Source organism: Capricornis sumatraensis, chromosome 7 (genome assembly GCF_032405125.1).
Source record: "Capricornis sumatraensis isolate serow.1 chromosome 7, serow.2, whole genome shotgun sequence".
Lineage (NCBI taxonomy): Eukaryota > Metazoa > Chordata > Mammalia > Artiodactyla > Bovidae > Capricornis > Capricornis sumatraensis.
In genome coordinates, this window is record NC_091075.1 from 4,637,069 (window position 1) to 4,653,229 (window position 16,161).

The following is a 16,161-nucleotide window of genomic DNA, read 5'->3' on the forward strand; positions in this document are numbered from 1 at the left end:
GTGACAGGCCAGGAGGGGCTTTTGGTTTTATCATATGCTTCTCCTTAGAACCTTTAATTCAATTTTTGTTACTTGCAGAAGTTGGGGTGATTTATTTTATAAACTTTGTTTTCATCGTTGTTGATAAAAGTCAGATATTGTCTTTAACTCAGAATCACCATAAAGTAAATGTGTCCTGCAAAGTGTCAGATAGTGAAGACAATAGTCTTTGTGGCCACCTGCATCATCTTCAGGCCTACAGTTGTAGTATAAACACAGCTCTCAACAATACATAAACATATGTGGGTGAGTGTGGTCACACACACACACAAAAAAGTCATATGCTAAAACATGCATAAGGAAGTATCACATCACAATGTGCTGGCCCCTGATCTAAGGGAGAATCTCTGTGTGAAGTCAATGAGAGAAGGGGTTCAAAGGACTTCAGAAATCTTAGCCACTCATGATGTATAAGTTAGGGTTCAGTTGCTCCAAAAATAAATATTACATCAAAATGATGTGCTTTAATGGAAACATACATTAACATATGTAAAAAAGATGACCAGTGTGAATTTGCTGTATGAGGCAGGGAACTCAAACCAGGGCTCTGTGACAACCTAGAGGAGTGAGATGGGGTGGGGAGTAGAACGAAGGTTCAAGAAGGAGGGGACATATTATACCTATGGCTGATCCATGTTAACATATGGCAGAAACCAACACAATATTATAATTATCCTTTAATTAAAAATAAATGTTTTTTTTTAAATTGGAGATGTACAGCTAAAAAAATATGATGTGCTTTAGAAACCCAGATTTGCTTTCCCAAGTTGCTTTTAGAATAAGTTATTGTTTGTTGATTGAACAATTTCTTCACTCAGCAAGCCTCTACTGATCAATACTCTATCAGCAACAGGTATGATATAAATTATACTAAGCCTTGATCCTAGGATCTACAGGTTTGGAGAGAGGACATATTTCAGTTTCATGTTAAATAGGCTCTGAGATAATTTTCAGTTTTACCTTTTTATAAATTTTTATTGGAGTATAGTTGCTTTACAAAGTTGTGTTAGTGTCTCCTGTACAGCAAAGTGAGTCAGCTATAACATATACATATATCTCCTCATATTTGGATTTCCTTCCTATCTAGGTCACCAGAGAGCACTAAGTAGAGTTTTCTGAGCTACATAGTAGATTCTCACTGGTTATCTATTTTATGAAATAAAGGAAAAGTGTTAGTCACACAATTGTGTTTGACTCTTTGTGACCCCATGGACTATAGCCAGCCAGGATCCTCTGTCCGTGGGATTCTCCAAGCAAGAATACTGGAGTGGGTAGCCATTCCTTTCTCCAGGGCATTGTTCCAATCCAGAGATCGAACCCTGGTCTCCTGCATTGCAGCCAGACTCTTCATCATCTGAGCCACAAAGGAAGCCCAATCAATTGTCTATATATGTCAATCTCAATTTTTAGTTTTTCCCCACTAGGCTAGCCTTTGATTGCTACTTTGTAACTCCATCCAGGAGAAGGCAGACACTGATTTTGAACTTTCCTGTGCTCTATCTTTTCACTCCACCCAAAGAACTTTTGAAGTCAGTGTTGCTCTTTGCCTACTTTGTCTCTACTTAAGAAAAAGAGATTCAAAATATTAGCTACTGTGTCATACTTCTTTATTTTGAAGTTAGGGGAGGGTTGACTTTCAATTCCTGTTATATCATTGAAGTAACAATCTGACCAACCAACCACTGCATTTCCCCTGGGAGACTGTTGAGCTATATAAATATATTTTAAAACCCACTTTTAAAAAGCACTGCTTCTGGTGAAGATGGCTGAAAGGAAAAAACAGCAGTAGTAATTCAAACATTCTTCCAGCCTGTCAATATCACTCAGCTCCAAAAAATAACTACACAAGTGTTCTGGGAACATTCCATTCATATTTCTAACAGATTTTAAGAATATTTCTAGTCAAATTTAGCAACAACTTCTACAGCCTCTAGATAATAAGAACTATTGAAGTTGTAAGATTTGAATTTGTGACCTCATGTTCTGAAAAGCTTATCTCATCCAATGAGGAAAACAAGTTAGTTTTTAAAATTTGAAGATGAGAATAATGGAAATTTCATAGACTGAATCTACGACATTAGAAATCATAGTAATTCAATAAACTACTTGAAATAAGAATTTCTAGGAAGATGTAGTAATTAACATTTTAAAACAGTAGCTGAACTTTACTGGTTACTGTAGCTGAACTTTCTGTAACCAAAAACTTTCATGACAATGATGATTATTAAAGTTTAGCTCATTTGTTGTGAACAAATGTGTACATCTTCCTAGGAAAATCTTTATAATATTTCCAAGTTGATACTGTCTATGTTCACTTTATTCCATAGTAACACATTAAAATTTTTCAGAATTCTTTCACATTGGTAGAATATCATATATACTAAATTATACACCCTCTAAAACTATTGCCAAAATAAAACAATGAGATTACCAGATTCCAACATTCCTTAGAATACTAAACTGTAACTTTAATATGTGAAAGAAAGCTTGTACCTGTGGACACTTTTTTTTTTTTTTTTAGTATAGTTCCATTACAATGCTACACTAACTTTTTATTTTTAACTTTTTATTTTGTATTGGAGTATAGCTGATTAACAATATTGTGATAGTTTCAGGTGAACAGTGAAGGGACTTAGCCATACATTTACATGTATCCATTCTCCCTCAAACACCCCTCCTATCCAGTCTGCCAGAAAACACTGAATAGAGTTCCATGTGCTATATGATAGGTTCTTGTTGGTTATCCACTTTAAATAAAGCAGTGTGTATATGACCTTCCCAAACTCCATAACTATCCATCCTTCTACCCCTTGCAGCCATAAGTTTCTTTTCTAAGTCTGAGTCTCTTTCTGTTGGGACACTGACTTTTGATAGAAAAAAAGTGGGGACACAGCTCAATAATTAGTCTGTTAAAATTTATTTCCCTAGAGGAATGATTGTGCATTTTTGATGTACAGGTATGTGAAGCCCTAGGATATGACCTAAGAGTCCAACAATGACTAATGCAAGTGAAAAGAAATTAATATTGACCAGCATTAAGTTGGAGTGAAATATTCGTGGTTCCAAATGTAAGGCTGTAGATTCCAATAAGCCTAGGATGCTCAAGGAGCAGGATATAGTGTGCTCCCTGGGAGATCTCACCCGCCTGCTGTGTCCTCTCCAGGATCTGTCACTGCGAAGGGGATGAGGAGAGCCCGCTCATCACGCCCTGCCGCTGCACAGGCACCTTACGCTTCGTGCACCAGGCCTGTCTGCACCAGTGGATCAAGAGCTCTGACACACGCTGCTGTGAGCTGTGCAAGTATGACTTCATCATGGAGACCAAGCTCAAGCCTCTGCGGAAGGTACCATGTTGCCTGGACCAGTTTAAGAGATCTGGCAAAACAGGCTTCTCTTTTTTTAATTGAAGTATAGTTGAATTCAGCAAAAAATGTAGTGTTTCAGATGTACACCAAGGTGATTCAATTATGCAAACATATTAAAAACACATTTCCACAATAAGATTTTGCTAACATGCTAATATCCACTAAGACTATGCATCATGTATTGGGCTCAATATGGAAAATGCAGCCAAGTTTTTCCAGATAATTCTCCATACTTCTGTCTTAGGTTCTGGGGCCTCTGATTTTTGTCACTCTCCAAAGTCAACAAACCATGTGCATGTGTATGTATGTGTGCACATGTGTATGCATGTGTGTATGTGTTTGTGAGTGTACCCAGATATACCTATGGATCAATGTAACTGAATTGATGGAAGGAGACTGTGAGAACATTGTACATACTGAAGTCAATTCCCAAGAAGGTTAGATAACCACAAAGATTAAACAATATGAAGTCACATAATGTTTTGAAAACCAAGCATTTGATAAGAAAGAGAATGATCTCTTCTACAAGGTGTGGAGTCTTTCTTGTGTTTGCCCTTATCTGGGGATTTGGTTTTGTCATGGGAGCGTGTAATTTCCTCAGTTCTGTCTCATCACAACAAAAATTTGAAGCAACAGACGTTAAAGCCCTTGGACAGACCATGTCACAGCTCTCAGACAAATCGGTGTTACAGCTCCGTTTTATTTAGAAAATAAAGGAAAATGCATCCTTGAGGCGTGAGGGCATGCCAACTCAAAAGACATGAAGAGAGGGGAGAGAGAGGCCCTCAGCCCTTTGGCCCCTCTTTTTACATGTCTTTTCCTCCCCCTGGGCCTGCCCTGTGTAAACTGGGCTGGCCAGGAGTGCTGTTTGTTCTACCCGAGGTCCTCACTCCAGTCCTCAGACCTTCTTTGTTCTGTTTTCACGGGCTTTTCCCTTCCTTGTCTTTAGCCACCGCCATGCTAGATTCCTTTTTTCTATTCCAACCACCCAGCAGTTTGACGGTTCATGTAAGAAAAGTATCATTTTCCATATTGTGCTTCAAGCTGTAAGAGAGAGGTAGTATTTTTAGCTATAAACTTTATCTTCAAATGTCTCATTTGTGTTATATTTTTCTAAATAATGAAGATAATAATTGAGATAAGTATGAAGTTAGCATCTAAATTAATGCTGGAAAAGGATAGATTGTAAAGGAGCAAATGAAGGCAATGAACTTTACCTAATTAATGTGTGATAGCTTTGTCATTGTTGTTCAGTCGCTAAGTTGTGTCTGACTCTCTGTGACCTCCATGGACTGCAGCAGGAGCACACCAGGCTCCTCTGTTCTTCACTATCTCGCGGAGTTTGCTCAAACTCATGTACATTGAGCAGGTGATGCTATCTATTTCATCCTGTGCCACCCTCTTCTGCTTTTGCATTCAATCTTGCCCAGGAATCAGGGTCTTTTCCAATGAATCGGCTCTTCACATCAGCTGTGATACTGTGACACTGAATTTTGGGCTCCCAGGTGGTGGGTGGTGCTCGTGGTAAAGAACATGCCTGCCAGTGGAGGAGATGTAACAGACGCGAGTTTGATCCCCAACTTATCTTTTTGCCTAGCTCCAGCATTACCTATGTGGGTACTTCAATTTCCATTACCTATGTGGAGACTGCAATTTAAATAGCAAATCTGGCTAGAGTTGCATTTTCATTTAAATTTCATGCAAAGAAAACGTGGATAAGAGTGATGGGTTCCAGGGCAAGCAGAGTGTAAAACAAACAAGAATTTTCCAATAGGCATCAATTGGTGGCTGGCTGTTGCAATTTTTGATTAATTCTGTAAATTATGGAGAGACAGAATAAAGAGTCACTGCTTTGCATTAGCCTTGATTTTTAAAATCTGCCTGTGGTTGTAGATGTCAAAATTGGTGCACAAAATATCTTTGAGTTATGGATTTTCTTAACAAATGGGGTGACTTGAATGCAAAAAGGTGAGACCCTCTTCTTCCAGGTCCCGAAGCAATCTATGCCAGAAATAGAAATGGACCCTTCCTCCTTGCCCTTTGCTCTGTCTGCTGAAAGATGTTGTGTGCTGTCTGGAGCTGCTAAATGACACATCACGCTCTGTGATTCTGTAAATTTTTCTTCTTATCCCTCAGGGAAATACCAATTGTTTCATGATATCTGTATAGCTCTCCATTTTTTTTCGACATACATTGGTGCAAAATTTTCATTTCAACTCTGTCAAAAATAATATTTCAACTTGAGAACAATCTAGAATAAATATTCTAATTTCCTCTTCTTCATACCATCTACTGTCATGGTCTGGGCGTGGGTTGGAAAAGAATCTCCAGACATGAGACAGAATGAGAGGGAAATAAAGTTTATTAGAATGGGAGGCACGGTTAGAACAGCATGCCTGTTCAATGGAGAACTGTCGCCTAACAAGGGGTTCTTAGTCCATTTCATACACAGGGTACAAGGACTGGGATGGGATCTTGCCAGTCATTTGCTGATTGGCTGAGGCACATATACTGAGTGGGGGAAGAGTTAGGCAAATACCTTCTCCTTATGGGATAGGAGGGGAGATAGGTTATACTGCCCAGGAGGACCTGAAATCCATTAATAGTTAAAACATGGGGGGAGGAAAGGTGATAAGTGTTTGGTTTTTCTGTTCCTGTATTCCAAGACCCTCCTTGGTTTTATCTGCTGTTTTTATCCTTGAATCACTACATCCCTCCCTCTCTTTATTTTTAGGGCCAATTCTTTGGCCCCTTTTGATACTCTGCTCATGTTTAACTAACTACTTATTACCCTTCTCAGGCATTTGGGAACCCAGTCTCAGGGGGAAAAGGGTGATGACCACTCTGGTTTCTTCAAGCTGTACAGGGGCATCGTGGGATTCTGGGTTCCCTTTGCCTGCTCTCTGTCAGGGTACATTTACGGAGGGAGAGGAGAGTCCATGGAATAAGGTGGTTTGGTTCAGCATTGTCTGGGTGTTGGCCAGGGAATATTCTTGTCATACTATCACTTGGAGATTTGTAGTATTCTAGAGGAAAAAAACTTAACAAGGAAGTTAAAGATATATGACCCAAAGATTAACAGAAGTAGAAAAGCTGTTGGGGAGCTAGCCAGGAGAATCAGGAGCAGACATTGATTTGTGATGTTTGTATTTCTCTAGGTATGAGAAAATGCAAGAACTTGGGTTCATAAAATCTTTAACTGAAAACATCTGCCTCTCTAAAGGCCAGTTCTTCTGGGTTTTTCACAGAGTGCCTTATTTCTGATCTCCACCCTGAACTACTTTCAGGGCATGTCAGCAGCTTGCAGTGGTAATGATGTAATCTTTGTAGAGGCAGCTGGCAAGTGCCAACTTCCAATCAGGAGGGTCCCTTCACAGCCACATATTTGGCCATGTTTGGGAGGCATTTCCTGGCCACTGTGTCCTGCGGTGCTGGAAAGGCTCATTTCCAGATCCAGAGAAGGTTCCATTGACAGGCCACTCTGTGTGCCTATCACTGGACCAGGATTCGAGAGTAGCAAACATCTCTGCACCATACCTGTCTCCCTAGCCTCTTGGTCCAGGAAAATATTCCCTCTTGTTGCTTCTTCCCTTATCTAGAGTTATAGTACTACAATCATTGATCGCATATAGAGTAATGTAAGAAACAATCTTCTGAAACAAACGACGTAGAAAAGAATACAGCTAGCAGTTATTAGTAAGGTCACAAGCCAGAATTTAAGTCAAGAACTTTCATTAGGTGTAGCCCAGTATACCCCAGGTCATCTGACTTACTTAAATGAATATAGCGAGGTGTGAATCTCCTGGTTGTACATCTCAGAGCATCTGACCTTTCTCCAAAGATTAGTTATTGAGATTAGCTTTAGAAACAAACTTAGAGTGTCCATTTTAATAACTTAATTAATTAAACCTTTTAGCAATATAACGTGACATCAAGGAACTAGCTCAGAAGTGAGTCGTTGTAAACACAGACCATAATTTAAAAAACTAGAGCTTAATATTAACTGAAAAATAATTTATTTGTCATTATGAGGGCATTAACACTGTAGCCAGGGAAAGCTTTAACTCATCAAATAAAAATGAGGTTTGTCAGGGAGCTGGGAAAATCTAAGCGGCCATCTTGGATTTCCCATAGCCCTGACTCTTTGATTTACGGCTATTGTTCACTCATTTTTAATTTCCCGATTTAGGAGTAGACTGTTGTCATGTTTTAAAGACAGCAGGGTAGCAGAAGTCTAACCGTGAGGGCTTACTTTTGTAGAAGCAAAATGATATTTGTCTCAGTTCAGTTCAGTCACGCAGTCGTGTCCAACTCTTTGCGACCCCATGAATTGCAGCACGCCAGGCCTCTTGGTCCATCACCAACTCCCAGAGTTCACTCAGACGCATATCCATCGAGTCAGTGATGCCATTCAGCCATCTCATCCTCTGTCGTCCCATTCTCCTCATGCCCCCAATCCCTCCCAGCATCAGAGTCTTTTCCAATGAGTCAACTCTTCGCATGAGATGGCCAAAGTACTGGAGTTTCAGCTTTAGCATCATTCCTTCCAAAGAAATCCCAGGGATGATCTCCTTCAGAATGGACTGATTGGATCTCCTTGCAGTCCAAGGGACTCTCAGGAGTCTTCTCCAACACCACAGTTCAAAAGCATCAATTCTTCGGCACTCAGCCTTCTTCACAGTCCAACTCTCACATCCATACATGACCACAGGAAAAACCATAGCCTTGACTAGATGGAACTTTGTTGGCAAAGTAATGCCTCTACTTTTGAATATGCTATCTAGGCTGGTGATAACTTTTCTTCCAAGGAGTAAGTGTCTTTTAATTTCATGGCTGCATTCACCATGTGCAGTGATTTTGGAGCCCCCCCAAAATAAAGTCTGACACTGTTTCCACTGTTTCCCCATCTATTTCCCATGAAGTGATGGGACCAGATGCCATGATCTTCGACTTTTGAATGTTGAGCTTTAAGCCAACTTTTTCACTCTCCTCTTTCACTTTCATCAAGAGGCTTTTTAGTTCCTCTTCACTTTCTGCCATAAGGGTGGTGTCATCTGCATATCTGAGGTTATTGATATTTCTCCTGGCAATCTTGATTCCAGCTTGTGTTTCTTCCAGTCCAGCATTTCTCATGATGTACTCTGAATAAAGTTAAATAAGCAGTGTGACAATATACAGCTTTGACGTACTCCTTTTCCTATTTGGAACCAGTCTGTTGTTCCATGTCCAGTTCTAACTGTTGCTTCCTGACCTGTATACAGATTTCTCAAGAGGCAGGTCAGGTGGTCTGGTATTCCCATCTCTTTCAGAATTTTCCACAGTTTATTCTGATCCATACAGCCAAAGGCTTTGGCATAGTCAATAAAGCTGAAAGAGATGTTTTTCTGGAACTCTCTGGCTTTTACGATGATCCAGCAGATGTTGGCAATTTGATCTCTGGTTCCTCTGCCTTTTCTAAAACCAGCTTGAACATCAGGAAGTTCACAGTTCACATATTGCTGAAGCCTGGCTTGGAGAATTTTGAGCATTACTTTACTAGCATGTGATATGAGTGCAATTGTGTAGTAGTTTGAGCATTCTTTGGTATTGCCTTTCTTTGGGATTGGAATGAAAACTGACCTTTTCCAGTCCTGTGGCTACTGCTGTTTTCCAAATTTGCTGGCATAGTGAGTACAGCAGATTCACAGCATCATCTTTCAGGATTTGAAATAGCTCAACAGGAATTCCATCACCCCCACTAGCTTTGTTCATAGTGATGCTTTCTAAGGCCCACTTGACTTCACATTCCAGGATGTCTGGCTCTAGATTAGTGATCACACCGTCATGATTATTTGGGTCTATGATCTTAAATAATGCTTCTTTACTTTATCAAAATAACAAAACATTTTAAAAACAAATGTAAATCACTTAAAGGCAAAGAAATTCATAATCTGTTATTGAAAGCTGCATTCTGAGAAAACTTTGTTCCCTTAACATAGAGAGTAAACTAAATCCCATGCTGTTACCAGTTAACCAGATAACAAACAAATAAAATTTGCTTATTGGTTAATCTTGGAAAAGTCTTTTCCATAAATCTTGAAGTAGCAGTATTCTTGCAAAAGTATCAGAGTGAAACCATAGAAGGCATGTTTAAAATCTGATTAAATTCCAATTCACAATGTAGCCTAGTCATTTCTGTGACTTGTAACACTTTAACATGATAAATAGAATTATAACTGACCACATTGTATCAGGGCATATCAGATCTATATGAATTCCACATAATTTTAAGACATCTATATTAGTAACATCAACCATACAGTATAATCTGAGAAGATTTATCACCCCGTCAACAGCACTTCCCATGTAATTTAACATGTCCAGTTAACCCCAGTAGTTTAATAGCTCTTTGGGATCTCTCAGGGGCCCTCTGAAGCATCCCAAAGTCAGCTAGAAGTCAAGTTATTTAGGAAGTTTTGTGATAAATATAAAAAAGGTTTATATCACTCTCAGATAAAATCATATAGATCACTGTGAAAGGTTATGTTCACTTAGCCAAAGTAACAAAGAAAATTTTAAAAGTAAACATAGACGAGATCACTTCAGAAGTAAAGAAACTGAAAACTCATTATCAAAGACAGTTCAGCATCTTAAGAAAACTTGTATTTATGCACAAAACTCTTTTCTTGGGGTCCACTTTCCACTTATCCCTTTCCGTACCCATTACTTTGTTCTCCCACCCTGAAACAGCCACCTGTATGTAAGTCAGACCTACTTCCTTTTCCTTTTATAAAATGTAATTTCATTCCTCATACCTTCCTTACTGAAAACACACATCCTACTTTCCTTAAAAGACCAAGAACTGACTTTTATATTAGCATTCTATAGATTGGTGAACATAAATACCAGTAATAATTTCTAAAAAAAAATTCTAGAGAACATCTCAGGATGGCATCAAACATTATTCATTAATAGTCCAAAATCTCTATTTTCTCTGTCTGTAAGAGGAAGTTAGTGTTCAGTAATGAATGTTTCAGAATCTTGTTTTATTTGTAAATGATTTGTCTATTCAATAAGCTACTGTCACTTAGCTTAACACAACCCTAGAAATTCAGGTTACCAAAATCTGGAGAGACTATTTTAGACATATATTTCTAAAGTGTAATTATTCTTAATAGTTTATCTAAAAACTCATATCTCATTTACATTTTTTAGAAGTTTGGTTCTTTTTTTTTTTTTTTTTCCCTAGAGGTACTTTCCTTGTTATCAAACTCGTAACAGATAAAACAATATAACAATATTTAGCTTATAATAAACCTAGGCACAATGAAAATCCTATGTTAATGACTCTTATACATGTCTATATTAGGTTAGCAAACAAACATTAATACTAGATATTTAATATTGAATATTTCCCAGTACACATGAATCTGAAATTCATTTAGGTTAATTTCTCTTGTATTTAGAATTGTCTAATTTGTAAGTCCTTACTTTTCTTTACCTGGAGAAGAAAATGGCAGCCCACTCCAGTATTCTTGCCTGGAGAATCCCATGGATCGAAGAGCCCGATGGGCTACAGTCCACAGGGTCACAAAATTAGAACTCATTTACAACTTCAGCAATATTTAAAAAACAAAACAAAAGACACACACTAAGACGTACATAAATCCAGACAGACAGAGATCTCATAGTGTTCTACCTGAGATTTAAAACATTTCTTTGACCCCCCCCCTTTTTTTTTTTTTTTTGGCTTCAAGTTCTAATGGCCCAAGGCTGAGGTCTCAGGCAAAGTGGGCAGTGTATTTCAAGGATATGGGAAGGGTTTAACTTCAAGCTTTCCCCTAGGCAAGTCTTCTAATAAGCTAGCTGTTTTTAATTGCATATGCAAAAAGAAACGGTTTTGCAGTTTCCAAGAAAAAATATATATATTTTTTTAACCAGTTTTCTCCGGAGTCTAAAGAATATCATGGCCATCTTGTATTGAAAAGTCATCTTTCCTTTCTGTAGTCATAGTTTTATTTTTTTTTATTTTTTTATTTTTTTAATTAAATTTTAAAATCTTTAATTCTTACATGTGTTCCCAAACATGAAACCCCCTCCCACCTCCCTCCCCATAACATCTCTGTGGGTGATCCCCATGCACCAGCCCCAAGCATGCTGTATCCTGCGTCAGACATAGACTGGCGATTCAATTCTTACATGATAGTATACATGATAGAATGCCATTCTCCCAAATCATCCCGCCCTCTCCCTCTCTCTCTGAGTCCAAAAGTCCGTTATACACAGCTGTGTCTTTTTTCCTGTCTTGCATACAGGGTCGTCATTGCCATCTTTCTAAATTCCATATATATGTGTTAGTATACTGTATTGGTGTTTTTCTTTCTGGCTTACTTCACTCTGTATAATCGGCTCCAGTTTCATCCATCTCATCAGAACTGATTCAAATGAATTCTTTTTAACGGCTGAGTAATACTCCATTGTGTACATGTACCAAAGCTTTCTTATCCATTCATCTGCTGATGGACATCTAGGTTGTTTCCATGTCCTGGCTATTATAAACAGTGCTGCGATGAACATTGGGGTACATGTGTCTCTTTCAATTCTGGTTTCCTCGGTGTGTATACCCAGCAGTGGGATTGCTGGGTCATAAGGTAGTTCTATTTGCAATTTTTTAAGGAATCTCCACACTGTTCTCCATAGTGGCTGTACTAGTTTGCATTCCCACCAACAGTGTAGGAGGGTTCCCTTTTCTCCACACCCTCTCCAGCATTTATTGCTTGCAGATTTTTGGATCGCAGCCATTCTCACTGGTGTGAAGTGGTACCTCATTGTGGTTTTGATTTGCACTTCTCTGATAATGAGTGATGTTAAGCATCTTTTCATGTGTTTGTTAGCCATCCGTATGTCTTCTTTGGAGAAATGTCTATTTAGTTCTTTGGCCCATTTTTTGATTGGGTCGTTTATTTTTCTGGAATTGAGCTGCATAAGTTGCTTGTATATTTTTGAGATTAGTTGTTTGTCAGTTGCTTCATTTGCTATTATTTTCTCCCATTCAGAAGGCTGTCTTTTCACCTTGCGTATATTTTCCTTTGTTGTGCAGAAGCTTTTAATTTTAATTAGATCCCATTTGTTTATTTTTGCTTTTATTTCCAGAATTCTGGGAGGTGGATCATAGAGGATCCTGCTGTGATTTATGTCTGAGAGTGTTTTGCCTATATTCTCCTCTAGGAGTTTTATAGTTTCTGGTCTTACATTTAGATCTTTAATCCATTTTGAGTTTATTTTTGTGTGCGGTGTTAGAAAGTGATCTAGTTTCATTCTTTTACAAGTGGTTGACCAGTTTTCCCAGCACCACTTGTTAAAGAGATTGTCTTTACTCCATTGTATATTCTTGCCTCCTTTGTCAAAGATAAGGTGTCCATATGTGTGTGGATTTATCTCTGGGCTTTCTATTTTGTTCCATTGATCTATATGTCTGTCTTTGTGCCAGTACCATACTGTTTTGATGACTGTGGCTTTGTAGTAGAGCCTGAAGTCAGGCAAGTTGATTCCTCCAGTTCCATTCTTCTTTCTCAAGATTGCTTTGGCTATTCGAGGTTTTTTGTATTTCCATACAAATCTTGAAATTATTTGTTCTAGTTCTGTGAAAAATATGGCTGGTAGCTTGATAGGGATTGCATTGAATTTGTAAATTGCTTTGGGTAGTATACTCATTTTCACTATATTGATTCTTCCAATCCATGAACATGGTATATTTCTCCGTCTATTAGTGTCCTCTTTGATTTCTTTCATCAGTGTTTTATAGTTTTCTATATATAGGTCTTTAGTTTCTTTGGGTAGATATATTCCTAAGTATTTTATTCTTTTTGTTGCAATGGTGAATGGAATTGTTTCCTTAATTTCTTTTCCTACTTTCTCATTATTAGTGTATAGGAATGCAAGGGATTTCTGTGTGTTGATTTTATATCCTGCAACTTTACTATATTCATTGATGAGCTCTAGTAATTTTCTGGTGGAGTCTTTAGGGTTTTCCATGTAGAGGATCATGTCATCTGCAAACAGTGAGAGTTTTACTTCTTCTTTTCCAATTTGGATTCCTTTTATTTCTTTTTCTGCTCTGATTGCTGTGGCCAAAACTTCCAGAACTATGTTGAATAGTAGCGGTGAAAGTGGACACCCTTGTCTTGTTCCTGACTTTAGGGGAAATGCTTTCAATTTTTCACCATTAAGGATAATGTTTGCTGTGGGTTTGTCATATATAGCTTTTATTATGTTGAGGTATGTTCCTTCTATTCCTGCTTTCTGGAGAGTTTTTATCATAAATGGATGTTGAATTTTGTCAAAGGCCTTCTCTGCATCTATTGAGATAATCATATGGTTTTTATTTTTCAATTTGTTAATGTGGTGAATTACATTGATTGATTTGCGGATATTGAAGAATCCTTGCATCCCTGGGATAAAGCCCACTTGGTCATGGTGTATGATCTTTTTAATATGTTGTTGGATTCTGATTGCTAGAATTTTGTTGAGGATTTTTGCATCTATGTTCATCAGTGATATTGGCCTGTAGTTTTCTTTTTTTGTGACATCTTTGTCAGGTTTTGGTATTAGGGTGATGGTGGCCTCATAGAATGAGTTTGGAAGTTTACCTTCCTCTGCAATTTTCTGGAAGAGTTTGAGTAGGATAGGTGTTAGCTCTTCTCGAAATTTTTGGTAGAATTCAGCTGTGAAGCCGTCTGGACCTGGGCTTTTGTTTGCTGGAAGATTTCTGATTACAGTTTCAATTTCCGTGCTGGTGATGGGTCTGTTAAGATTTTCTATTTCTTCCTGGTTCAGTTTTGGAAAATTGTACTTTTCTAAGAATTTGTCCATTTCTTCCACATTGTCCATTTTATTGGCATACAACTGCTGATAGTAGTCTCTTATGATCTTTTGTATTTCTGTGTTGTCTGTTGTGATCTCTCCATTTTCATTTCTAATTTTATTGATTTGATTTTTCTCTCTTTGCTTCTTGATGAGTCTGGCTAGTGGTTTGTCAATTTTATTTATCCTTTCAAAGAACCAGCTTTTGGCCTTGTTGATTTTTGCTATGGTCTCTTTTGTTTCTTTAGCATTTATTTCTGCCCTAATTTTTAAGATTTCTTTCCTTCTACTAACTCTGGGGTTCTCCAATTCTTCCTTTTCTAGTTGCTTTAGTTGTAGAGTTAGGTTATTTATTTGACTTTTTTCTTGTTTCTTGAGGTATGCCTGTATTGCTATGAACTTTCCTCTTAGCACTGCTTTTATAGTGTCCCACAGGTTTTGGGTTGTTGTGTTTTCATTTTCATTAATTTCAACGCTGAGCAAACTCCACAAAACAACCTCTGTAGGCTGGCAGAGGACAGCAGGCAACCAGAAAAGCAGACCATTGTCTTCAAAAACAGATTTTTAACCTTTGCTCTTAGGTTTTTGTTGTCAATTATGTTCATTTAAAAACCCAAACTTCACTACCCAAGTTTACCTGAGAGCGAGATTACTGGCTTGACCACTCTCTTCTCCTATGGACTCTCCTTTTTCTCCACCAGGTGGCCTCTGTCTCTTTTCTCCCCCATCTCTTCTCTATCCAACTCTGTGAATCTCTGTGTGTTCCAGACAGTGGAGAACACCTAAGGAACTGGTTACTGGCAGGATTTGTCTCTCTCCTTCTCATTCCTCTCTCTTATCCTCCTGGTCACCTCTGTCTACTTCCTCCCTCTCCTCTTCCCTGTATAACTCCGTAAATACCTGAGCGGGCCAGACTATAGAGCGCACATAAGGAAGTGACTACTGGCTAGCTTGCTCTCTCCTCTTTTGATCTCACCGCATCTCATTCCAGTTACCTCTAACTACCCCCTCCATCTTCTCTTCTCCTTGTAACTCAGTGAACCTCTCTGAGTGTCCCTTAATGTGGAGAAACTTTTCATCTTTAACCTAGATGTTTTATCATCGGTGCTGTATAGGTGGAGAAGTCTAGAGGCTACTGTAAAAACTGAAGACCAGAAGCAGGAGGCTTAAATACAAAGCCTGAAAACATTAGAGAACTCTTGAATTCAGGGAACATTAAGCAATAGGAGCTCATCAAATGCCTTCATACTTACACTGAAACCAAGCTCCACCCAAGGGCCAACAAGTTCCAAAACAAGACATATCACTCAAATTCTCCAGCAACACAGGAACACTCCCCTGAGCTTGAATACACAGGCAGCTCAAAATTATTCCAAAACCTTTGATGTCTCATAACCCATCACTGGTCACTCCACTGCACTCCAGAGAGAAGAAACCCAGCTCCACCCACCAGAACTCCAACACAAGCCTCCCTAACCAGGAAACCTTGACAAGCCACTGATAGAACCCCACCCACAGTGAGGAAGCTCCATAATAAAGAGAACTCCACAAATTACCAGAATATAAAAAGACCACCCCAAACGCAGCAATATAACCAAGATGAAGAGACAGAGGAATACTCAGCAGGTAAAGGAACAGGAGAGTTGCCCACCAAACCAAACAAAAGAGGAAGAAGTAGGGAATCTACCTGAGAAGGAATTCCGAATATTGATAGTGAAAATGATCCAAAATCTTGAAATCAAAATGGAATCACAGATAAATAGCCTAGAGACAAGGATTGAGAAGATGCAAGAAAGGTTTAACAAGGACCTAGAAGAAATAAAAAAGAGTCAAAATATAATGAATAATGCAATAAATGAGATCAGAAACACTCTGGAGGCAACAAATAGTAGAATAACGGAGGCAGAAGATAGGA

At 38.4% G+C, this 16,161-nt stretch overlaps 1 protein-coding gene across 2 annotated transcripts in view; it reads left to right on the plus strand.

Annotated features, from left to right (window-relative positions):
• The window catches only part of MARCHF1 (membrane associated ring-CH-type finger 1), a 496,731-nt gene that overhangs the window by 406,945 nt on the left and 73,625 nt on the right, over window positions 1–16,161 (plus strand). For both annotated transcript variants that reach the window (XM_068975579.1, XM_068975580.1), the window contains one exon: window positions 3,203–3,383. In XM_068975579.1, coding sequence (XP_068831680.1) covers window positions 3,203–3,383 — 181 coding nt within the window. The remainder of the gene's footprint in view (window positions 1–3,202; window positions 3,384–16,161) is intronic.